This window comes from Oncorhynchus mykiss, chromosome 18 (genome assembly GCF_057628025.1).
Source record: "Oncorhynchus mykiss isolate SJ-2025 chromosome 18, ASM5762802v1, whole genome shotgun sequence".
NCBI lineage: Eukaryota > Metazoa > Chordata > Actinopteri > Salmoniformes > Salmonidae > Oncorhynchus > Oncorhynchus mykiss.
Genome location: NC_143039.1, coordinates 34,172,813 through 34,197,500, shown reverse-complemented (window position 1 = coordinate 34,197,500; position 24,688 = coordinate 34,172,813). Strand labels below are relative to the sequence as shown.

The following is a 24,688-nucleotide window of genomic DNA, read 5'->3' as shown; positions in this document are numbered from 1 at the left end:
GTATCTCAGCAGCCAGAGGAACCTTCCACTGGAAATCGATCTCACCTGAGCCGGTGATCTTAGGAGATTGTTATTTTTATTTGTAAATATGATTTTTTAATTCCTCCCCAGCTTTCTGCCTCAAGTCCTGAGGGCAGCCTAGGCAGCTTTTGTGTGCCTTGCCTCTTCCCCCCACCCCCACCCTTTTTTTTGGCTCCTGCGTTGGGGAGGCGGGGGCCCAGAACATTTGTCGAGGAGGAGGAACATGTGCAGGGTTGTACAGATGGTGGATCTGTACAGGGCGAGTAAAGGTGGGCCCTCTGAGCAGTTGAGCAAACCTTGAAGCTTTCTTTTTCCAGCCTGTTGCTCAGGCCTCTGCAAATAAATGGGAGTTTAATTCAATTAGAGTCAGGCTACTGTGGGTGCCTCATGGCAGACATTATTGAACATAACCAACCCCTTCCTGACACACTCAGAATCACTCACTACTCACTCCCATGCACACAGACACAGAGAGAGAGACACACACACACACACAACCATACACACACACACTCCCCACTCCCAGGTTGGTTTACACATCGCTGAATTTTCACCATTCATCGCCTCTACAAAGCTGCCCCTCTCCTTTCAGCTCTTTGTTTGCCCTCTGCCACTGTCCTTTTACAGCTTACGGCTTGCTTGTTCTGGCCCCTGTGAAACACCAGGCTAGTAGACGTGCACAAGATCTCAATCGTTCTTGTGTCTCTCACTGGAATTACAGACAGTCACAAGCATTTTCGGTATGTAATGAATGTAAAACAGCAAGTTTTCCTAATGAGCAAAAGGCCAAAGTTGAACATATTTCAAATTTCCGAAGAGAGAAAAATATATTTAAACCTTCCCGCCGTTCCTCCCACCTACAACCCCCAAACGCTTCCTACCCTAAACGGCCTACTCAGAGCCCTAAACTCTGTCGTGAAAAGGAAATGTGAAAGTTATAAGGTCATTGTTAAAACCCCTTCCAGTGGGGTAGCCACAAGGCTTTGACCTAATTTCTACCTTAATGCCTCTCTACCTCTCCTATTCCCCTGTTCTCCACCTCTCTCCCCCCCCCCCCCCCATTCCTCTCTGCCCTCCTAGCCCTTCAGGTGATCTGCATGTTTCTCATTCATGAGACAGGGCAGTTTTCCTCCAATAGGGTGAATGTCCTTGCTCATTACCAACACTGATAGCCACAGGAAACACAACATTACCTGGAGCTAAGCCTCAGCGGTCTCAGTTAGCCAGGCTCTCAGTGTGAGTCACCTACCACCTTTCCCCATCACAATCTAACGGGAAGCTGGCTGGGATCTGGCAAGTCTCCGCCTCCAAATAGAGGGTACTGTGATAGACATAGAGACCCACTGGGTGGAATAGATCTTCTGGCGCCTTCTGTCTCACCTGTTCCATCAGACAGAAGTGATCATTTGGATATTTTTCTGGGCTGTTCGTTATGGATCGAGTGCAGATCCAGCGCCTCCCAGCTCGGGAGCCTGTTGAGAGGGCTTTGTGGAAGAGTGTTAGGGAAAGGTGAAGAGTAGGTGCACGTTTGGAGCACATTCACCCAAGGTATGTTTATTTGAGTGTGTGTTTTGGGTATGTTCAGAGGGTCAGTGCATGACTCAAGGGTTGTATGGTTGATGTCTGAGTGTATGACACGCACATTTCATATTGTGAGAGTTAAGGTTTGTTTAACAGCTCAACAGTAAAACACAGTTATATATTTTTTTGTTCTTAAACGTGCTGTCTTTTCTCTTTGGAAGAACACTTTCCGGGTGTAGATGACTTTATCTGGCCTTTTTTATTAGAAGGGTACAGAGAAACTGCCACAGTCGAAACACTGATTGTCAAATGTCTTTATTTGTTTTAAAAGAAAGATGTTGAGATTTCAAATCAGACTCCTTTTTGTCACAGACATTGAAAGGATAACTCGCGCTCTCATCCTTCGACGGGGGGGGGAAAAAACGGTCATTTTGGAAGGTTATAGACGTCATAATCAATGCACTTTTGAAACTGCCCTCTGCACTGGTATGCCTGACAGCCTAATACCAGGGCTCTGAAAGGGTTATGTCAGCCACGAATACGCCTGATATTAAGCAAGACTCAAGCGAGCAATTACAAGTGTCATTTTAATTATCTGTAAAAGTCGTTCCCTTTATTTACCTCCAATCAGAAGAGAGCTGGTGAAATCAGCTGGTAACAGGTGGCATCAGTCAAAATGCCAGCTGTAATTGCCTTTGTTGAGGGTGGCACTTAAACTAAAGGAGGAGAAAAATAGAAAGTGTCATCTGAAAGAAAACGTAGCCTAAAAAGTAAACATGATGATTTCTTTGTCTATCTCGTCTAGAAACACAAAAGATTGATTAGCGGTGAGGTATTGAACAAAATAATGGCATAGTGTAGGCTAACATTAGTAGGTTCGGAATGACTTTGTTTCAGAGTACAATGCCCAACGTCAGGCTGGTGCTTATAGTATACTGAGGCATCTGTCAGAGATGTCACCTAAACAAAGCAGGCTCTCCGAAGGCAATGCTACTTGCTTCTTTGATTGACAAGTCACACATTGTCATTTCTGTCTTCTCCAAGCTCTTTGGTATGTAACGCTGTGTCTGATAGCCAATGTTCTAGCTTGGAGATCACATCCACTGAGCACCCCTCTCGCACTCCCCACCTCTCCCCTAAAACACGTGGACCTGTATGGAATCACAGAACCCCAACCGGGCGTTTAGTAGCTTTCACGGTTCGTTTTGGACAATTGTAGATGTCTAGAGGTTTGCAGGGAGTGGGATGATCTTCACCTCTCCTCTATGTCCAAGGCCCATTGTTTCCAGGTCCGTTGCTCAATATTGAAGACGTCACATTATAGCGCCTCTCTTCATGCGTTAACCTATACCCTACACATGGACCTATAGCCCACTGAAAAATGCGCTATGAGAGGTTTGGGGTGTAAAGAAAGGCCTTTTAAAACCTGTCCATCCTTAGATAATGTCATTCACTCCTCCTGGGTATTCGTCGGTATTCAGGCTGTGTCCAGAGATCAGGTCTGCAGTGGGAGGGGTAATAGCTTCCCAGGCCTCCTGCTTCTTTGTTAACCCCTGCCGCCCGCCTGCTAGGCCACCCTTAGAAACCTGCCCGGGAGAAAGGGGAGTAGGGAGTCCACAGCACGTTGTGTTGCTAGGAAATGGTTGAACCTCTGGGATGAGGGGGTTAGGGGGTGTCGCGGTAAGTTGGGAAGGGACCAAAGGGGAAATATAATAATAATAATAATAATAATAACATGTTATCAAGTGCAGTGCCAAGGTATATCGGGGACCACACAGCAGGAGTTTGAATGTCTCACTTTCTTTCTGGCTTTTCTTTGGCTTTCTCTTTTTTTCATGTCTGAGAGCATTACCCAGTCTGAACTTGCCTAAACCCTTGTGGTCACACCTCTTGAAAAGGTTTTGTTTCCCCCATCAATTGGTATTCTAACCAGGTCAGCTGATTCTTCTGGCCCTGTCTACGTAGCCGTTTTCATTTTAATTTGCACCTGTTGTTCGGAAGGCAAGTGCAGACCCGCAGATTATACAGAGATCATGCATGGACATACTGTATATGCTCAACGTAATCTTATTACTCTCCATAGTAAATAAAATAACATATCAGATTTTTTTTCCCGTCTCAGTTTTGTAATTTTAAAGGTTTTAAGGTTTTATTTAGTAGTCATATATAGCTACAGTACAGCAATTAAAACGGACCTGAAAAATGTTTGCACTCTTTTTCCTCGCCTTCCCCTAGCCACATTTCAAATCGGTTCCCATGATGTCATACTCTGATTTCCCCCCTCTGTGGTTGTTTTGAGTCTGTTTCTCTAGAGTAGTGTTTTAGGAACTAGCAGTGAGCTGTGTCTGGGTGTGATGCGGTGATGTGCCGGCCCTGTTTCTCTCGCTGAGCTAATGTCCTGTGTTCGTTCCTCTAATACGTCTTTAGGCTTCCTTTTGTAGGACAGACAATTTATGGGCCTTGTGTGTAGACTGGAGAGGCTAGAGAACCAGCCTTGTGAGGGCAGACTAATTCACAAACAGCCACCTTCAATTGAGTTCACAGCCCTTATTTACAGGCTGCCTATTTTAAGAGAAGCTGCCATGTGTCTGGGACCAAGTGTTGTGGAATCAAGCGGGCCGCTACTTGTGTGAGTTATTTTAATGTGGGGCTCGACTGCGCAGTATTTCTCTCCGCAACCATGACTCATTGAAAACACTCCCTGAAAAAGACAAGAGGAGAGGGAACGGAGGGAAAGGAGTGGGGTGCAGGTCCTGTTTTGATTAAGTTCGTTTTTTTTTTTTTTTACACTTGTATGTATTATTTCATTTATCATTGTAAGGATTTAACTTGACGGTTGATATCTGTCAAATTCTGGGGAAAAATGCAGTACAGTCACTTATTTAGGAGTGGTGAATGTGATGAAATGACTAGGGGTTAAGAAGTTTCAATCCAGGGGGGGTATGGCTATTTGACATTTGTAAATATCAGAAGTGCGGAGTATCTCAGCCACGTCGTGTATGCTTTAGATCTGTGAGCCCAACTGAAAGGTGTAGCTAGGTTGGCATCTCAGGCAGTCACCTTTGTGGCTATTTTGGCGTGTCTACGTAGCAGCTGACTGACTCCACACACCATGATGGGTAAAGTTACAGATTCCAGTCTGTCGCTGTGGGTGTTGTTGTAATTGGGATGTACCCCCACAAGAAAGGGCCCATGTCCCAAACAGGAATGGGTTTATTAACCTGTAATCAAATAAAAATCAAAGTTTATTGGTCACTCAAGCAGTTTAGCAGATGTTTTAACAGGTGCAGCGAAATGATTGTGTTACTAGCTCCTAACAGTGCAGTGCAATCATGACTTCATCTAAGGACATAATCCTCGATTACCTTTTTTTCCATTTCAAGGTCAGTACAATGAGCACCAAATCTGAATTCCTCTAGTGACCCATCTTGTTTTGTTTTGTGTTCTCCCCCATTACAGCGTTGAATTATGAGAACGTGATGGACACTGGTTCAGAGACAGAGGATGAGGACAAGCTGCTGGTATCAGAGGAGGACGGCCTACTCAACGGGGTGTGCAGCCCTGCCAGCCTGAATAACCACGACGCTGGATCCCCGAGGGTGGGCCAGGCCCTGACGACAAAGGAGGATGAGGACGATGACATGAGGGACAGCGGAGTAGACCATGTCTGGCATGACAACGACATGCTGCACGCCTCAGTCGACGGCACTGGTGAGCGTCACACACGGCCAAAATGTTTTCCGGATTTATTTGGGTTTCCATGAGATGATAGGCTAGCCAACTCCCCCCCCCCCCCCCCCTCCACCACCCCCACCTCCACAGTAACAGGGGCAGAGGTTGACCGTGCACGGCAGTCATAAGGAGTGGAGGAGATCAAACCACGTTTTGACATGCAGGGAGTTGACAGGGGGCAAGCAGAGAGTCAGGAGACGTTACTGTAACTTGACGATAAGTAGGAAACGTATGATGGTGCCACTGAAGATGGCAGAGGTACGGTGAAGATTCCTACACCCCCACGTGACTGAAACTCACTCGGCTTATCCCGGCGCTAAATCACAACACATATTTTTACCCTCGCTAAAGTCAACCAGAATGACATGAGATGATATTGACAGATAGTTTCAATCGTGAAACTAAGAGCGTACATTACATTTTCTGAGAATGACCTCTTTTGATTGTCTCTATAATCGCAACATGATCAGAGCTTCAGTATATGATTGATGTAGCTCAATTGGCTAATAATCTAGTTTAGATCATTTCGGGCAGGTGATACATACAACTTTGGAGGCGCCTTACTTCTTAGTTTCTTTGGAGCATCACTGATAGCAGAGAGCCTAGTCATGGATGCTTGAAAGATAAATACTTTTAATTAGGGCTAGGGGATCATCATTAAAGGAAGCCAGACTGCTGCAAAAGTCATTAACAATCTTAAATGAAATTTTTATTTTTATGATAGCCATTTACATGTATAATAAGAGTCAATGATTCTCGCAGCGGTGTGACAGAAACAGAGTGTAGCGAGAACTCATGTAAGACATCCCGTTTAAATGAGCCGGTGTTAGCTATTCATTTCTCCTAATGAACTGGGTTCTGTAGAGTGCCGAAAAGGGGGAAATATTTCACCATCTAAAATGTTATTACGCTCAATTGAAAAAAAAAAAAAAATCTATTGAAAAGGAGGAAGTTCACTTTGTGGTTACTGATTATCGACATAGAAACTGTAAAACACAGTTGTCGTAGACAGTCAGTGCGTTGTTTTGCTATGTTTACGGATGTTTATATTTCTGCCCCCACTCGTAACAGTCCATATGGGGTTGGATTCTTTAAAAATAGAAATGTTCAAATCCATCAAGATAAAAATAAAATAAACCAGTACTCAAAGCGTACAGTAATTGTTTATTTGATAAAAGTCTGTGGTGCCTTAATGTCTGTAATTCAACTATGTTGCAATTCCCAGATAATCTGCTTCTCAAGTGATGAAACGTAGTCGGCCATATTTCTGAGACCTAGTGTAGTTAATTAGTGTAGATGATGGGAGTCTTCTCTTTCCCAAGCTTGTGGACAGAATGTTTGTCTGCCTTTTTTCCCCCCTCAGCACATACTGTAGCTTTCCCCTGAGATTAGCTGTGCTTTTCTCCCCTGCCTTGTCTACGTCAGCTTTAGCACCCCGTCCAAAGGATACAGGTTTTGAATCGAAGAGCACTGCAAAAAGTTTCTTAGCTGTGCCTTTCCGGTGCCAGCACAATCAGAGTTTTGTGTTCTAGAATGGTCCTTGACATTCTTTCATCCCACAATGGGGCCGCTGGATGCAGTGGGCTGGAATACATGACATCACTATCATTCTAAAACAAATCACCTGCATTCTCCCCTTTCTGCCCGTGTCTCTTTCTTCTCCCGGCCCGGGCTCTGTTCAAGGCCGTTCAGAGAACTAACAGAAAGGAGGAGGAGGACCTTTGTTTTTTACTGCGCCCTGTTCCACTGGTAACTGGCCATAAAAATCGGAATGTATTCAAAACAAACAGCATCAATGGCGTTAAGTAAATAGGTGGACGTATGGCAGGGGGAAGGTATTCTGGACCCCTCCTCGGTCGCAGTCAGAAACTTAAACATCCTTCAGTTCAGCACAGGCCTTCTCTCACACTCCCCCTCTCCTTACATGATTTATCAGGCCGAGAGAGACAGCGAGAAATCAGACTGGCTTTTTGACTCACATGACACTTTCAACTATAAAAACGGGTCTCTCTCTCTCTCTCTCCAATGGATGTGTAGCTGTCAGAAGCAATAGAAATGGCCCAAAAAGGATCTGTGCAAAGGGCCATAGAAGTGAGGTAGGTGTAAGTGGTCTTAGCCTACCTCCTGCTGGAAATTCTCTCACTCTCATTCCTTGGCCGCATACAGATAAATGGGACTGTTCAAGGTAAAGAGGGAACGAAAAGGGACAAAAAGCAAATCCCCACTTGTGCTCCTTGAGTCATATCAAAAATATGCAGTGAAATTGGATTACTAAAGGCTGCGAAAACCATAATGGCTGCATCCATGCGAACTCTCCCACTTTCCAGGAAAAAGAAACGTGAGGGGAAGAGGAAAAGAGAGCTTGATTAACATTCAGTAAATTAGAAATGACAAAAAAAAAGTAACTATCCATATATGCTGGTCTCTTAAACACCAGAAGTATATTTGTGGCTGTGGTGGAGGATTTTCTTTGGATTGCTCACAATACTCCAGTGTATCTTCAACAATATTGCTAAAGGGCCATTTCCTTAGAGTGCAGCCTGGTTTGATGTCATTACTGAGAAGACAACGGCACTCCAAACCCCCTCATATGCAAATGAAAAATGTCTGGCATGTTTCTCCACCACACAGTCAAGCTTCATGTCAAGGGAAAGTTGAGTACTTTTCGTTCAAAAGAGTCCATTTTTTATTCTCTGAAGCTATTGGCTGTTTTTTATTTATTTATCTGTTTGGTGCAGACGGAAACAGTCTCACTTCAAGCGAAAGAAACCGAAAAAACCCTCCTAATTATTGAAATGAACCAACTATTAAAACACCAGATTTTTCACTCTGCACCAAAATATACGATATATATATTATATTTGTTGTTCCTGCATGTGATTCGTGAATGCTAATTCAAGTATTCAGGCAACGTTATATTCTGAAGATTTTACACAACTTGTCAGCTACTTTTCAAACTCATTTCCAAAATGTTTTCTGTTAAGTCCACGGTGCAAGAGACAGTAAAGGAGACAGTTCCTCTATTCCCTTAATCCACTGATTTGTTTGTTTACCCCTCCATGGCAACACAGTATCCTTGAGACCATAGAAATCACATGGCTAGAACAAGGAGAAACAGAGAGCGAGACAAGAGCCATTTTTATTACCAGCCACTATCTTCTCGGAAGTACCTTGATTTAATTTTCAAAGACAGGACGGAAGGAAGGAGTCACAGAGGACTCCTTAAGTTAATTGTCTGTGGACATGACCACCAACAAAAGTCCTCTTGTTCGCCGCTGCCTACACGGCAAGAGAATTTACCCACCAATGTCAAAAGTTGTTCTCTCCCTTGTTTATGAGCCTGTCTGTCAATCTGGGGTCCTTTATTTATGGCTGTCTTACCTGTGCCAGGACAAAATGCAAGTCTGCCCTTGGCGTTCCTACGACTATGCATTACGTTGATTGGTAATAGATTCTAAACCCACAGTCCAGGATTTTATGCGAAAACCCCCCTGTATAGTTTGTCATTTTTTCTGCCACGTGTAGATTGTTAGTATTGTCACAGTGAGGGAATAAGAACTGCAAGGCCTTTTGTGCCAGGTTACTCCTCTCTGACTGTTCAGGTGGATGGGGCTGGCTTCTTGAATTAATCTTTCTTTCTGGCAACTCTCACTACCCCCGGAATGGCAGAGCAGCTTTCTTTCCCACTGCTTGTTGTTGTTTTTAAGGTAAATAAGGCTCTGTCTGGTCCTGATGATTAAGAATGCCACACAAAGCCTCGGCACAGTGCAACACAGCAAGCCCTTTATATCTCCGTACCTTCCTCTGAAGGCTTCATTGTGAGGCTTGGGTTTGCTTGGTACACTACAGCATTGAACTGAACTTCTCTTTTCCTTCTCTTCCCTACTCCCTCCCCTCCTCCCTCCCCTCTTTTCTCCACAGATGAAATGAAAGATGATTATGACACTTTGGGGCCTGACGCCCCTCTTCAGACAGTTGGAAACGGTACGGGTGAGTTGATTTAATCCATTGTGAGGAGATTTGATGTACAGATGTAGGATCTTAATTTGATAACCCTGTTGCAGAATAACTTTCCTGCAATGCAAGCATAGTCCTGGACCAGAATTAATTGTAATCCACATAATAATTCACATTTCCTGCTATTGCAGGATTATTTTTCTGCTGTAGCAAACTGTCTCAAATGAAGATCCTACATCTGTATTGTGTTGAAAGACGAGGCCGAGACCAACCACCCTTCCAATCCCTGTGTGGGTCGCTGTGTATCTGTGTGTCCGTGTAGAGCACTAGTGTCCCTGCATGGTCCTTTCTACACAAAACTGTGGAGCCTAATCCTACCTGCCATTTTTAATTAAGTAAATAAACAAAGCTGATTTCCACCCACAAGCCTCTTGGGCATTAAGTTTTCCCTCCATGATATCATCCTGACCGCTGCTGACAACTGGCCTCGGCACCGTTTGGGTAAACACTCACCACATAAGGGGAATACTTCCTTAGGAATCTTCTATTCTTCTTTTTATTTATTCAAATAGTTTGTTGATTTTGTGTGTGTGTGTGAGCACGCACGTGTGCGAGTGTGGTGACTTTCTTTGTGGAAATTTAGACATCGCAAATGTTTCCGTTAAGGCCGTGGAAACAATGTAGTGGCACTGCATTGGTAGAAAGAACCCACCATGGGATTACATGTGATCCAGGTGATTTCCTCTATTACAGAGGAGAAAGTCATTTCAAGGGAGGCATCACAAGGTTGAGCTTGTAGCTTGTTGGCAACACAGTGACTTCCCAGATTACATTTCATTTGCAAAATCAAATTAGTCTAAATTTGATCTTTTTGATGTATTTTTATAACCTTTAGACACATATTTGTTTAACGGTGAGTTGTGAATCCAATATAGAGATCTCAAGCATCCTCACAGTTTTGTATCTCTAAAATGCATTAGATGATTCTCAAACGGTTCACACAAAGTCCTAATGAGAATGCAGGAAATTGAGCTGCCTAGTTAACAGTTGTTTCATACGATTTCATACAAGCTCCTTTGGCACCAGTGACATTTTCATGCCACTTTTGACAACCAAATACACTACCTTGACCTTTCACAAATTGGACCCATAAAATAATCACTGCCAAACAAATCACAATATGAAAATGTACCTTGGCTTGGACATGTCTAATTAAATAAGTAACTCTCTAAATCCAGTCAAATCAAACTGTTTGCGGACTTCCTGTAACATTTAGCACAACAATGTTATATGTGACGAGTTTTATAATAGTGATATGATAGGTGGGGGAAATAGAATATAGACTTGCCCCAGGTTGTCGGAATGCCGTATAGTATAGTTTGAATTAACGTGAACCTTTGAGTGTCTATCATCTGCTGTTGACTAATGAAGGTTGCCGGGTTTTGATGAGCTTTGTTTGCTTTTGGAGCCACAGCTATCTCTACTCTGCAGCTTTCTGGATTCCCTAAAGAGAAGGGACTGGAGGATATGAGAAAACGCACAATGTGTGACTTCAGCAATTTCAGAAAGACAGCTTCAGAAAGTGTTTTAAGGACTATGGTTTAAAGCTTCTTTTTTTTGTGCAACGTTGTTGTTTGTCCTCAGTAATCTGTTCCACAGCCGATCCACTAACCAGAGACCTTTTATTGACCCCTTGTCAATACACAGGGAATTTGATTGTGCTGTTGCTACACAATGTGTAAATAAAATGTTGTTTTCGAGAGGCTTAAAAACCCAGAGGCTTAATTAAATAGATATAATCTCAAAGATCCAAAATTGTAAAATACAAATTCTTTTCATTTCACGTATGAAGGAAAATTAGAAGTGATTTGACCAGTTTGAATTGTGTTCCCCACATTTATTGTGTAACTGGTAATACGATTCAAGGAAATACAATATGTTTATCTGAAATACTTTCCCACGATTTAAGGTGGTACTTTTCTAAGATGAACTCATATTTCTTGTTTTAGTGGCTGTTGCGTGACAAGATAACACAGTAATTCAGATGTATTCTCCCACAACTACTACCTTAATGTCTGTTGTGGAGTTTCTTCATCCCATTTAGACCTGACACGTTCTCAGTATTGCTGTAACACACATTTCTCTTGGGGAGTGAAGAATCCAATTTCTCAAAACCCATCTCTTTCTCTCTCTCTCTCTCTCTCTCTCTCCCTCTCTCTCTCTTTCTCTCGCTCTCCCTCCCTCCTCCTTCTCTCTTTCTCTTCTTCTTTTCAGTTAAGAATGTTGTTGATTGCACTTCAGAGTTTGAGGAGTTCTTCGCTAAGCGTAGTAAGCTCCAGGAGGAGAGCCTGAGCGAGAGCCACAGCCACGTGGTCAGCATCGCTGAGTACCTGCAGCGGGGCGACACTGCCATCATTTACCCAGAAGCACCCGAGGGAGAGGAGCTGTCCCGTCTGGGCACGCCCGAAGCGCCTGAAACAAACGGCCAGGAGGAAAATGGTAAGAGTCCAGAAACCAGCCAGGGAGGGCAAGAACAGAACCGGGGACAGGGGCTGTATGTATGAAGCATCTCAGAGTAGGAGTGCTGATTTTGGTTCAATTAGGCCTTTTAGATCACAAAGAATAAGACTACATGGACAGGGGTGAGCTGGGGCCATATGTTTGAAATGTTTTAGAGTAGGAGTGCTGATCTAGGATCAGTATTGCCTTTTAGACCACAATGAATAAGATTACATAGACATGGGGGAGCTGATCCTGGATCTGGCTCCTCCTTTGAGACTCTTGCTACGTACGCATCACCCGAAGAGAACAGAGCAGCAGTGGTGTGGCTGGACTCTTCTTGGTCTCTGTGGCTCTGTGACATGGGCAGCTGTTGGTCTCACAGATTCTTCACTGGATGCCTCTGTGTTTACCTTCAGTCCTCCAGTCTTTAAGCAGCAGCAGCTGCCAGAGGTCTGAAATAAGATAGTACACCTCTCAGACCCCGGGGGAACAGGGATTGAATTAGAATGGATTTATGATACGTACTTCAGAAATGATGAAAGTGTGGGAAAAATGGTATTAAATAAGCCACTTAAAAGCAATTAGGCGAGGGGACTATGGTTAAGGGGAGCAAGAAAGGACGAGGGGGGAGGGTGGGTGAGGTAGTGTTCTTAAAAACCAGGTCAAGGTGCTTTATTTCAGAATGACATTTGTAAGATATCAGTGTAAAACAGTGTAAGATTAGATATCATGTTTCATTTTTGTCTTAAATCAAAAGTCAAAGATACACAATTACTTAAGCTAAAAGTATGTTAAGCATTCTAAAGTGTATAGGTCAATTAAAAGCTAATTCAATTTAGTATGTGTGAATTTTCACGTGTGTCTTAGTATGTGATATAAGAAAAGGGGGGGGGGGAGAGTCTGTGTGTGTGTGCGTGTGTGTCAGGGCATGGATGCCAGCCTGAGACGACGGCACTCTGTAGAGCAGATTGCAGTGATACCTCCCATACCATTCCGGGCAGTACGCCCATTAGCTGCCATTGATTTGCTGACCTTTTGGACTGCTTTCTCGCCCCGTCTCCCCCGTCTCCCTTACCCAGACCTGCCACCTGGAACTCCAGATGCTTTCGCCCAACTGTTGACCTGCCCCTACTGCGACCGGGGCTACAAGCGCTTGACATCGCTCAAGGAGCACATCAAGTACCGCCACGAGAAGAACGAGGAGAACTTCGCCTGCCCCCTGTGTAACTACACGTTTGCTTACCGCACTCAGCTTGAGCGACATATGGCCACGCACAAGCCCGACAGAGATCAGGTGAGGATCATGTGCCCTCGTTTTTTGTTGTTGTTGTTGTTGCCGTTTTCAACCCCTTTATTATTCCTCTCCCCTTCCTGTTCCCCTCACTTACTTCGTTTCTAATGTGCTACGATCTCTCGGAGGAAAATATATCATTTTGATTGGCAATCATTATGAATTTTTCATGGCATTTTGGAGATGCAGATCTTTTAATGGTAATAACTTTAATTGAGGCCCTAAATGGTTTTTTGATGGCCCCGTCTGATATGATTTTGCGGTCTTATGTTCACGATCAAATGATTATGTTAATTTCCAATTTAGACATTTTATCTGCTCCTTAATTTCACTTCAACTAGTAGATTTTATGTTCTCTAAAATCAAGCATTTCCTTCATGCAGTACTAAAGTCAGCAAAAAAAGAAATGTCTCTTTTTCAGGACCCTGTCTTTCAAAGATAAATCGTAAAAATCCAAAATAACTTCACAGTTCATCATTGTAAAGGGTTTAAACACTGTTTCCCATGCTTGTTCAATGAACCATAAACAATTAATGAACATGCACCTGTGTCGTTAAGACTCTAACAGCTTACAGACGGTAGGCAATTAAGGTCGCAGTTATGAAAACATAGGACACTAAAGAGGCCTTTCTACGGACTCTGATAAACACCAAAAGAAAGATGCCCAGGGTCCCTGCTCATCTGCGTGAACATGCCTTAGGCATGCTGCAAGGAGGCATGAGGACTGCAGATGTGGCCAGGGCAATAACTTGCAATGTCCGTACTGTGAGACACCTAAGACAACGCTACAGGGAGACAGGACGGACAGCTGATCGTCCTTGCAGTGACAGACCACGTGTAACAACACCTGCACAGGATCGGTACATCCGAACATCACACCTGCGGGACAGGTACAGGATGGCAACAACAACTGATCGAGTTACACCAGGAACGCACAATCCCTCCATCAGTGCTCAGACTGTCCGCAATAGGCTGAGAGAGGCTGGACTGAGGGCTTGTAGGCCTGTTGTAAGGTAGGTCTTCACCAGACATCACCGGCATTAACGTTGCCTATGGGCACAAACCGACCAGACAGGACTGCCAAAAAACTGACGAGTCACGGTTTTGCCTCACCAGGGGTGATGGTCGGATTTGTGTTTATCGTCGAAGGAATGAGCGTTATACCGAGACCTGTACTCTGGAGCGGGATCGATTTGGAGGTGGCGGGTCCGTCATGGTCTGGGGCGGTGTATCACAGCATCATCGGACTGAGCTTTTTGTCACTGCAGGCGATCTCAACGCTGTGCGTTACAGGGAAGACATCCTCTTCCCTCATGTGGTCCCCTTCCTGCAGGCTCATCCTGACATGCACCCTCCAGCATGACAATGAATGCCACCAGCAATACTGCTCGTTCTGTGTGTGATTTCCTGCAAAACAGGAATGTTAGTGTTGCCAATGCCAGCAAAGAGCCCTGATCTCAATCCCATTGAGCACGCCTGGGACCTGTTGGATCGGAGGGTGAGGGCTAGGGCCATTCCCCCCAGAAATGTCCGGGAACTTGCAGTTGCCTTGGTGGAATAGTGGGGTAACTGGCAAATCTGGTGCTGTCCATGAGGAGGGGACGCACTGCAGTACTTAATGCAGCTGGTGGCCACACCAGATACTTACTTTTGATTTTGAACCCCCCTTTGTTCAGGGACACAGTATTCCATTTCTGTTCGCCCTATGTCTGTGGAACTTGTTCACTTGTTCACTATGTCTCAGTTGTTGAATCTTGTTATGTTCATACAAATATTTACACATGTTAAGTTTGAAGAAAATAAACGCAGTTGACAGTGAGAGGACGTTTCTGTTTTGGCTGAGTTTATGTCAGAATCAACATGTACACTTATTATTATTATCTCACTCACTCGCAATGTATTTTCTTTTAGATAAACTAACCTGGGAATTTGTTGACAATTTGCATGCATCACATCCAACTCCCTGTGTGGAAGAAATAAACCTTCTATTCATAGATGTTACATTTACTTGCCATCCGTGTTTAAAAAAAGAAGTGAATCTGAACAAAGCAGTAGTGACAATTGAAGTCCTCTTGGGGTAAAAAAGAAAAAAAAGAAAGATAAAATATGTTGTTCAGTTAGTGAATTGTCGTGTCATCGCTTACAGGCAAGCCCTAATCCCATGTTCCATGAGAACTGTCTCTACCTAGGAAAAGATGCCCTCGCCATAAACACCATAAACAAATCTAAAATAACCTGTAACACTCCTTATCCAATTAACCAATCAAGAGAAAATATGTCATTAATACACGCCAATAATATTTGAATACCCAGCCCATGCGCCCTGCCCCGCCCACAACATCCAACATCCCATCCCTAACCTTCCTTGAGTCATGTAGGATAGCATGTCCCCCTCCGCCAAAAACACATTTGCTGGTGTTGGTGCCATTGACAATTAGGATTAGAGAATGATTGTATCTTATTGGCACAACCAATCAGAGGGAAGCAGGGGAGGGAAGCAGGGGGAGCCAAAGCAGCTGTTGCTGTTTGTTTATGCAACTCAGCAACGTACGAGCGGTGGGGTCCCTGACTGGCGCTTGGCGGCCCCACCGACAGACAGACCCACTCCTGCTCGATTTTTGAAGGTTGCTGCCGTTTGAACAATCCTCCCTGTGTCCTCCCTTACGCCATCTGTCTCCCCAGGAATGTGGGTAGAGTCAGCACACCCCAGCAGTTGTCAGGCTGGATCAGGACGCTGGCTGCTTCTTCCTGCTATGCCTGCCTTGGTAGCGAGTGCTGCTGAGAGATCTTTTGTATTGCCTAAGCATTTAACGTGTTCACCTCCGACTCAAAATTAATTGTGCACGTCTGGTGTGCCTCCCGTTTACACGTACGCTGTTATTGTTGTTGTTATTACTATTACATTTGGATTTTGAAACAGGCAGAGGCCTCCCCCTCTTTGAATTGCAAATTTGAGGGGCCGCAACTGCTGTTTACCTTTGAACAGAGAATCAAGGCCTAGTCCCATCCTATAGTCTGAGATTATTAAAGAGACGTTTGAGGATTCAAATGATTAGGGGAAATCTGTTCCAATTAAGACATTTCAATATTTATGGAAATGTGTTGTTTCTTCATGTAAAATGACTGTTGTTTGCAGGTATGTGAAATACAGGGAAGGACTTCTTGTGAAATAGTCAGAATATCTTTCGAGTGATTACCCCCAAATTAATAAAAGCAGATCAGATTGCTTGTTTCTAATGAGGGGGAAACTATATAAAAAAAAGAGCCCCTTTCATTTATTTTATTTTATTGGCTGCCAAATTCTAAAGGCATGCTTCCTTGGCTCGAGAGCCAGGAAATGAAAAGGTATGTGATTCCCTCTGTTATCAGCGCCACTCTTGTACTCTCTCATTGGAGTTGGAAGTAGAAAGAGGCAAGATGGGCTGTGTAGCAATGTAAGACATTTGGCTTGTCGGTCGATTGCACCGAGGGCTGATTGCGATTGTTTAGTGAACTATTTTCCCCCTGTAATGTTGTTAGTGGAACTTATGTAAATACCTGCTTCTTTCTCTATAGCACCAACTGCTGAACCAGGGGGCTGGCAACCGCAAGTTCAAATGCACAGAATGTGGCAAGGCCTTCAAATACAAGCACCATCTGAAGGAACACCTGCGGATTCACAGTGGTGGGTAGCAAGGGAGCCTGTGCACTCCGCTTTGAATATGCATAACCTTGATTTAAGGCTGTGGTGAACTTCACAGGTTGTACAAAAATCGATTGCGTTTTTCTTTTCTCTCTCCCACTGTTCCAATGGATGACTTGAGCTACTTTGTTTCCTTCTATCTGCCAATCTCACAATTGAGCTGTTCAGTGTTTACACTTTAGTTTGGCATAATTAAAAGTGTTCATTGTTGATACATTTTCCCTGAGCCCACTTATATTTAATCATTGAGAATATGTGTGTTCCTTATGCCATTCGAAATACGCTCATGGCAGATTTTTTAAGTATACATTGTTGTCTCTTCTCAGGTGAGAAGCCATACGAATGCCCAAACTGCAAGAAGCGCTTCTCCCACTCAGGCTCCTACAGCTCTCACATCAGCAGCAAGAAGTGCATCGGCCTTATAGCAGTCAACGGGAGGATGCGCAACAACATGAAGACAGGCTCTTCCCCTACATCAGCCTCGTCCTCCCCCACTAACACCGCCATCACCCAGCTGAGACACAAGCTAGAGAACGGAAACGGAAACGGCAAGCTCCTGGGCCACCATCAGGACCAGAACAACCACCACCTGAACATCAAAACAGAACCACTAGACTTCAACGACTACAAACTCATGATGGCCTCCCATGGCTTCAGCGCACCTGTGCCCTTCATGAACGGAGGGATGGGGGGAAATAGCAGCCCGCTAGGGATCCACTGCTCAGCCCAGAGCCCCATGCAGCACCTGGGGATGGGGATCGAACAACAGCTCCTGGGCTACCCGTCCCTGAGCAACAACCTGAGCGAGGTCCAGAAGGTGCTCCAGATCGTGGACAACACTGTGTGCAGGCAGAAGATGGACTGCAAACCGGAGGAGATCTCCAGGCTCAAGGCTTACATGAAGGAGCTCGGGAACCAGATCGAGGAGCAGAAACAGGGACTGACGTCACAGGGGGGTCACCAGATTGGTCTGCCAGTCATCAGCCATAACGGTGCCACTAAAAGCATCATCGACTACACATTAGAAAAAGTGAATGAAGCCAAAGCTTGTCTCCAGAGCTTGACCACGGACTCAAAGAGACAAATTAGCACTATCAAACGCGAGAAATCCAACCACATGCTAGATTTAGGTACAGAGGATAAGATGCATGAGAACAACATTATGTTTACGCCCTTTGCTTGCCAATACTGCAAAGAAGCCTTCCCAGGTCCAATTCCCTTGCATCAGCATGAACGTTACCTGTGTAAAATGAATGAGGAGATCAAGACAGTTCTCCAGACTAGCGAGAACCTTATGCCCACAAAACAGGGGATGTTTACAGAGAAGCATGCCCTCCTGCTCTCATCCATGCTGTCTGAGAAAAGCCCCATCAACCCGTACAAGGACCACATGTCAGTGCTCAAGGCCTACTTCGCTATGAACATGGAGCCCAATTCAGAGGAACTACTGAAGATCTCCATAGCAGTCGGCCTTCCTCAGGAATTCGTCAAAGAGTGGTTCGAGCAGAGGAAAGTTTACCAGTACGGCACCCCAAGAACTCCACCATTAGAACAACAACGGAACAACCATGCAGATATGGTTCTAGCCGCAAACAACCACAACCACACTCCCTCTAAAGACTCAATGGCAGCGAGATCCCCAGTGTCCCTGATCAAGTCTAATAACCGTGACCGCAACCGTGACCACCATATCACATCCCCCTCCATTGCAGAGCTCCATAACAACGTCAACAACTGTGAGAACCAGCTCAGACTCATGAAAGCGAACACGTTCAGTGGACACACCAAACACATGGGTGACCACTCCAAATTGGACCACCAGTCAAGGAGCAGCACACCTTCTCCTTTGAACCTTTCCTCCACATCTTCCAAAAACTCCCAGAGTAGCTCATATACTCCAAACAGCCTGATGTCTGAGGACCTGAACCTCAACATGAACCTGTCTGAACAACCACTGGACCTGTCACTGCCAAAGCTCATGAAGGAGCCCAAACATGCCATGACCGTGAAGAGCAGACCTAAACTAAACGGTATTAACCACCATGACCACTCCAGTGTTCCCTCCCCACGAGAACACTTCGAAGAGCCACTTAACCTGGCCTATCTCAAGAAGGAGTTTGAAGCCAGAGGCCAGAACCACCACAATGGAGACCTCAACAAAAGCACCAGCCCCTTGTTCGGGATGAACCCCTTCGGTGCCAAACCTATGTACACGTCGCTTCCGCAACAGAGCGCATTTCCACCGGCCACCTTCATGTCTCCGATGCAGGCCAGCATGCCTGGGCTGAGGCCGTACCCAGGGCTGGATCAGATGGGCTTCCTACCACACATGGCCTACACTTATGCAACAGGAGCAGCTACCTTTGCTGAGATGCAGCAGCAGCAGAGGAGAAAATACCAGCGAAAGCCTGGTTTCCAGGTAAATAGATAAGCCGCTTGTGGTTTAGTTTCTAAGCCTCAGGTTTATCCTCTCTCTCTCTCTCTCTCTCTCTCTCTCTCTCTCTCTCTGTCTGTCTCCTCTCAAATTCTCTAAAATGATCTGCTCATTGTGCCACTAATTAAAAGGTACTCTAATGAGCTCAAATGCTCACCTGCAGCACATTGAACCGGGGAGAAAACACAGTCAGGTAGATAACCAGCTGTCAAACGCTCCTGGAGTTGTTCAGTTCTCCAAGCAGACATCATTAGCGATATCAGCACATAATTGCTGTTTCAGAGGAGGTTATGATGTGAGGGATTCAGTTGTTGCCAGACTCCACCGTGAATTGTCCTTACCGCAGAGTGCAGGCAGCATCACATCTCCAGCTGTTCAGTGTAGTCTATTCCAGAGTAAAACATAGACTACGTACCCTTTAAAATCAATCTGTCTCAGCCTAGTTTTTTTTTTTTTTCCTTAGGTATTTTTTTGTGTGTGAATTGTGTGAGGGACAACGTGTATGTGATCTGTGCAATAGGCAAAGGGTAAGCCCTGGAGCTGCACACAGCACCGAGGATCTGACTCCAACTCCAATTCTCTGCCACTGTCTTGTATTTTATTTTAAAGAGAGTTGCCCTCTAAAGCCAAAATGAGTTTCTACATGCAGATTAATAATGCACAGGCTCCATGTTCATTCCCACTGAATGCTGAAGGCTGTTTAACATAGAGGGAACCATTTTGATAAAAAAAAAGTATTAATAATGTTTCCTATTCTAAGTTATTAAATTAGATTTAAAAAATACAGCTACGGGCATTTAGCTCAAATTGATTGCGGAATGATAGTAGCTCTGTTCTTTAAAAACAGTGTAAGAAAGAAAGTGTCCCCGCCAAAGGAGTCATTGTCAGACCAGAGCGAGCACTTCTTAATGAGAACAGTGGTGCGTCTCAATATTGGCCATTTAGAACACCTCTTGATTTAATCATTATGAGTTGGAAATGAGAAGAATATGACAATATGGCCCGCAAAGGGCTTTCTCTTATTATTATGACCTTCTAATGTAATAATACTCTCCCCCATTCATTTAAGGTCAAGCCTATTGGGTTAATCTTCCCTTATGAAGAACAGATACATATGGAATGAAAACTCTTTCATGTATAAAATTAGACTGATTCAAATATATGGAGGACAGATTTAAAAATGTAAAATAATTCAAATAATATAAAACATTCAGGGTAGATTGTCAACCATTACAGTGTAGCCTTTTATATTTACACCTGCACTCTCTATTGGAGTGTTAGTAATTAGGTCAAAAAACTTAAGTTCCATTCAGTCTTTCATTGAGGCAAACATCAGGAGGTCCTCTACCTAAATGTAGTTGACATGTGTGGATTGATAAATGTGTCATTTTCTAGGGGGAGCTGCTAGACGGAACAGCCGATTACATGTCAGGACTGGATGACATGACCGATTCAGACTCCTGTCTGTCCCGGAAGAAGATTAAGAAGACAGAAAGTGGTATGTACGCGTGTGACTTGTGCGACAAAACATTCCAGAAGAGCAGTTCCCTCCTAAGACACAAATATGAACACACAGGTATATACTGTTCCGGAACACTTATTTTACCCCGTTGCTTTCATTTCTAATGTTTTGTGTTTATTTAACCCTTTCAATTGTTTTATTTCCGTTCCTTCCCCACTTCTTTCCTGCTTTGTTCTTTTTCAGTTGTAATGTAAATCGAGACCTAACCTTGTTTCTTCATTGACAGGGGTGAGGAGATATACTTACTAAAATATGTAGCGCAAAACATGACATTATTAGGGTTATGCCAGAAATACCTTTCTCTGAATATTATAAGCTCCATACTTAAATCAGAATGTGGCAGAAAGAGCCTAACTAAATGTTGTGTCATTGCTTTGCATAATGCATGAGGGCACTGTCTGAGGTAAATGTCACCCTTGGCCATTTCTAATTATATCCATCACACGCTATTTTATTAACCCTATTATTATTTAGAAAACACACTAAGCGTACCCACATATACAACTAGTAAAGAGACAGAGACAGACTGCTGAAAGTGTCACTTGACCAAACCGGTCTTTTATTGACTATCACTCTAATCAGTGATAGGTCGGTTTAACCCGTTGAACATTTGTGTGTTGATGACATTTTTTTTTTTTTTTTTTACACTTCTCACAATGAAACGCTTTCACTAAGTTGCATCATTCTTTACACACGTGACTACATGCAGCACGTAGCAGGATACTGCATGCTTTATGTTTCTTGCCGGTTTATCTAGTTGTGGTATTCGGAGGTGTGCGTTGCAAGTCTAGCAGTTATGGAAGGCGTCGAAGGCATCCCAGGGCTATTTGTGGCTAGGAATTGGCCAGATGTGTTGGTGTCTGTGCTTGGTGGCACAAGTGGCGTCACGAGAAGATTGAAATGCCAAAAGGAGAAACTCTATCTTTTGATTTGTGTCAGATAGACTGTTATATTTCCGGATGTGCTGAGGTGTAGTAAATTCAAAAGGGGTGCAACTGTCCCACACTCCCCACCCCATGACATACACCATGACCAGCCACCATTGCTGGCTGCTGGGAGAGTTTTTATTTAGCCAGATCATTTTGGTAGCATGATGTAATGAAATTTCACTCCATCAATGTAGGGCGGCTCGAGTTTCTCGTCTCACACTTCTGCGTTCAGGGTATCCCATCTTACACGGGGAGCAGAGTAGAGTGGAGTCCCAAAAATAATTGAGGGACAGAGGCGTCTAGAAACTAGAATTATTCTACTGAGATTATCAGGGTAGCCATAGGAGTCTCTTGTTCAATTCTCATCTCCTGTTTGTTTATTTATTTGCCACAGCTTTCTGTTTGTTAAGTGTTTGTAATTCTGTTCCTCCATGCTTTAGCGATAGGAGGGAATTTCATAGTGTAAACACCTGACAGACCCTGTGGTTTATATTAAGCTGTTTATCTTCTCATTTGGAATAAACAAATAAATGATGACAAAGTTAGCATTGATATTGTAATGATAGTTCAAGTTGCTTCATACCATTCGAATCATCGGAATGTACTTTAAGTTTGTGTTTGTTCTCCTCCTGATGCTTTAAATTGTGTTAAATGTAGTAACAACGTGGAGAGAGGGGAAACTCATGTCTGCTTTCCTCTCCTTTTGTGTCTCCTCAGGTAAACGGCCACATCAGTGTCAAATCTGCAAGAAGGCATTCAAACACAAGCACCACCTTATAGAACATTCACGACTGCACTCTGGCGAGAAACCGTACCAGTGTGACAAGTGCGGGAAGCGCTTCTCTCACTCGGGCTCCTACTCCCAGCACATGAACCACCGTTACTCTTACTGCAAGAGGGAGGCCGAGGAGAGGGAGGCGGCCGAGAGAGAGGCCCGGGAGAAGGGCCACCTAGAGCCCACAGAGCTACTGTTGAGCCGGGCCTACTTACAGGGCATGACTCCTCAGGGCTACCCCGGCCTGGAGGACCGCGAGGGCATTCTGAGGGAAGGAGGGATGAACGGAGGCATGAGAGATCGTCAGAAGGAAGTTGAAGGAACGTACGCGAAAATAGGACGTAGGGAAGAGGACTTTGAGGAGGAGGAAGAGGAGAGCGAGAACAAGAGCATGGACACAGATCCAGACATGTTGAGGGATGAGGAGGAGAACGGCGAGCACTCGATGGACGATAGTTCGCTGGACGGGAAAACAGAAACCAAATCGGATCACGAGGACAATATGGAGGACGGCATGTAATAAAACTACTGCATTTAAAAAGCTTCCCATCTTACTTTTCTGTTCATTATTGTTACCTGCTTGGTTTTAAACGCTGCTGTGTTGAAGCTGTACATGCACGTGCCTGAAGCTTCTAGGAAGCTTTGTATTGAAGGACTCAAAGGGTGGTGGTTGTATATGTCTGCCCAAGGAGACATTGATTTGAAGTTTGATTTTGGGGTGGGGTGGGGTGGGGGGTGGGGGGTGGGGGAGAATTGTGTAAGAAGAGGCTGCATTATGCAAAAATGAAAAATTAATAAATTAATACATTTAAAATATTGTACAGTATTAAGGCCTAAAAATATGTGTGGTGCTAACATCCTAAAAACTCTGTGTTCCATAGTCTTTATAGCACAAACTAGTGACTTGTACAAATTGCACTTCGCTTCTATAATCACTACAAAAATAATAAAAAAGTATTGCCTATGTATATATTTATACAGTGTTGAAAAAAACAGTAGTCTCCACGCTACAGTCCATCAGTTGTATTACTTATCTTTCACTTAATGTGTTGTCTATAGTTTTGCCCTGTCGTCAGGCCAGCTAGCCACACAGTTTTAGGCCTCAGAATTTCTCTGTGAAGGAACTTAACAGATATTACCTGTTTGATTTTAAGATAATGAAGTCTTAAAGAGACCTTGAAATGAAGGGAAAATGGTTTGACAGTACAGTGCAGTAGATGGAAGGATCGTGTGAACAATTAAGGAGAAAGCCTTTGTAAGGTGTTTTTGATAAGAAAAAGCCTTATATGCAAACCTTTTAATCTGTGTGTTTCTGCAAGTGCCATCCTTGTATTGTGTGAAAGGAGGGTGACACATGTTACCTCTTCACCAGCTTCGGTATTAAGAGATAGCTCACCTTGATCTTTGAAGCACCCATGTCAGTATTAGTACACTAGGCAGCAGTTCCTTAGTTTACATATGTCTGTGCAATTTTCAGGTTTATTTCATTAACTTTTGTCAGTATTACACCAAACAATTTTTTTAAACAACAAAATTGCATTCATTTTGTTTGTAGGTTGAATAACATTTTATTTATGTGGCCCATTTTATATTTCCTAATTTTATTTATTTCATACTGTAGTGTACAGTATTATAGTTCTTCAATATATAGATATATTTTAGTAAAAATGAACTTGGCGTTGATCATTGGGGCAAATTTTACGTAAAGAGAGCATTTATTGTGTTTTGAAACATTAATTGTGAAATGCGAATTTTCAACTATATTATTTTGTTTTATTTCCTTTATTTTCCAATTACTGGAAATTCCAAATTTGGGAACTTTTATACAATATTGTGAAAACACTGTATTTTTAACTAAAAAAATTCCACTTTCTTCATCTTTTTTTTTTTGCTAAAAAAATGAAGAGGGACTGTTAAGATACAATGTATGATACCATGACTGAAGAAAATCTTTCCTGAAATGTCTTTGTAAAAGTATTATTGAATTTTTAATTTGTAATTTCTCTTGGAAATGACCATGCTCGAATAAAAGTAGCCAAATTACAGAACACAAATGCCTTATGTTCAACTTTTTTTCATGCTTTTGTAGCAGTGCCACATAACTACACCTGCCACTCAAAAAAAGGACTTGTCTGAAAGTAAAAGACCCACATTCCCCCAAAATGGGGTGTTTTCCTAGAACTATTTTTTTACACACGGAATCACACAATAATTCATTATTTTTATAATTATTTTCAAACGTTTTATAACATTCAATAGACAATGATTATTGACAGTAATTTTACCATGACAGAAAAAAGCAAAGAAACAAATTAAGTCATT

General features: G+C 43.5%; 1 protein-coding gene across 12 annotated transcripts in view; it reads left to right on the top strand.

The window, feature by feature from the left end:
- LOC110495928 (zinc finger E-box-binding homeobox 2) overlaps positions 1 to 24,420 on the top strand; it is a 77,850-nt gene extending 53,430 nt beyond the window's left edge. For 2 of the 12 annotated variants that reach the window (XM_090208250.1, XM_090208251.1), the window contains exons 3-10: positions 5,002 to 5,253; positions 9,196 to 9,264; positions 11,506 to 11,730; positions 12,813 to 13,027; positions 16,580 to 16,688; positions 17,033 to 19,125; positions 20,536 to 20,638; positions 22,309 to 24,420. In XM_090208250.1, the coding sequence (XP_090064376.1) occupies positions 5,002 to 5,253; positions 9,196 to 9,264; positions 11,506 to 11,730; positions 12,813 to 13,027; positions 16,580 to 16,688; positions 17,033 to 19,125; positions 20,536 to 20,638; positions 22,309 to 22,886 (3,644 nt within the window). In that variant the 3' untranslated portion in view covers positions 22,887 to 24,420. Of the gene's footprint in view, positions 1 to 4,998; positions 5,254 to 9,195; positions 9,265 to 11,505; positions 11,731 to 12,812; positions 13,028 to 16,579; positions 16,689 to 17,032; positions 19,126 to 20,535; positions 20,717 to 22,308 lie in introns of all 12 variants that reach the window. The other 10 variants (XM_036952433.2, XM_090208243.1, XM_090208245.1 and 7 more) reach the window with 7 other exon arrangements.
- Positions 24,421 to 24,688: the final 268 nt, after the last annotated feature.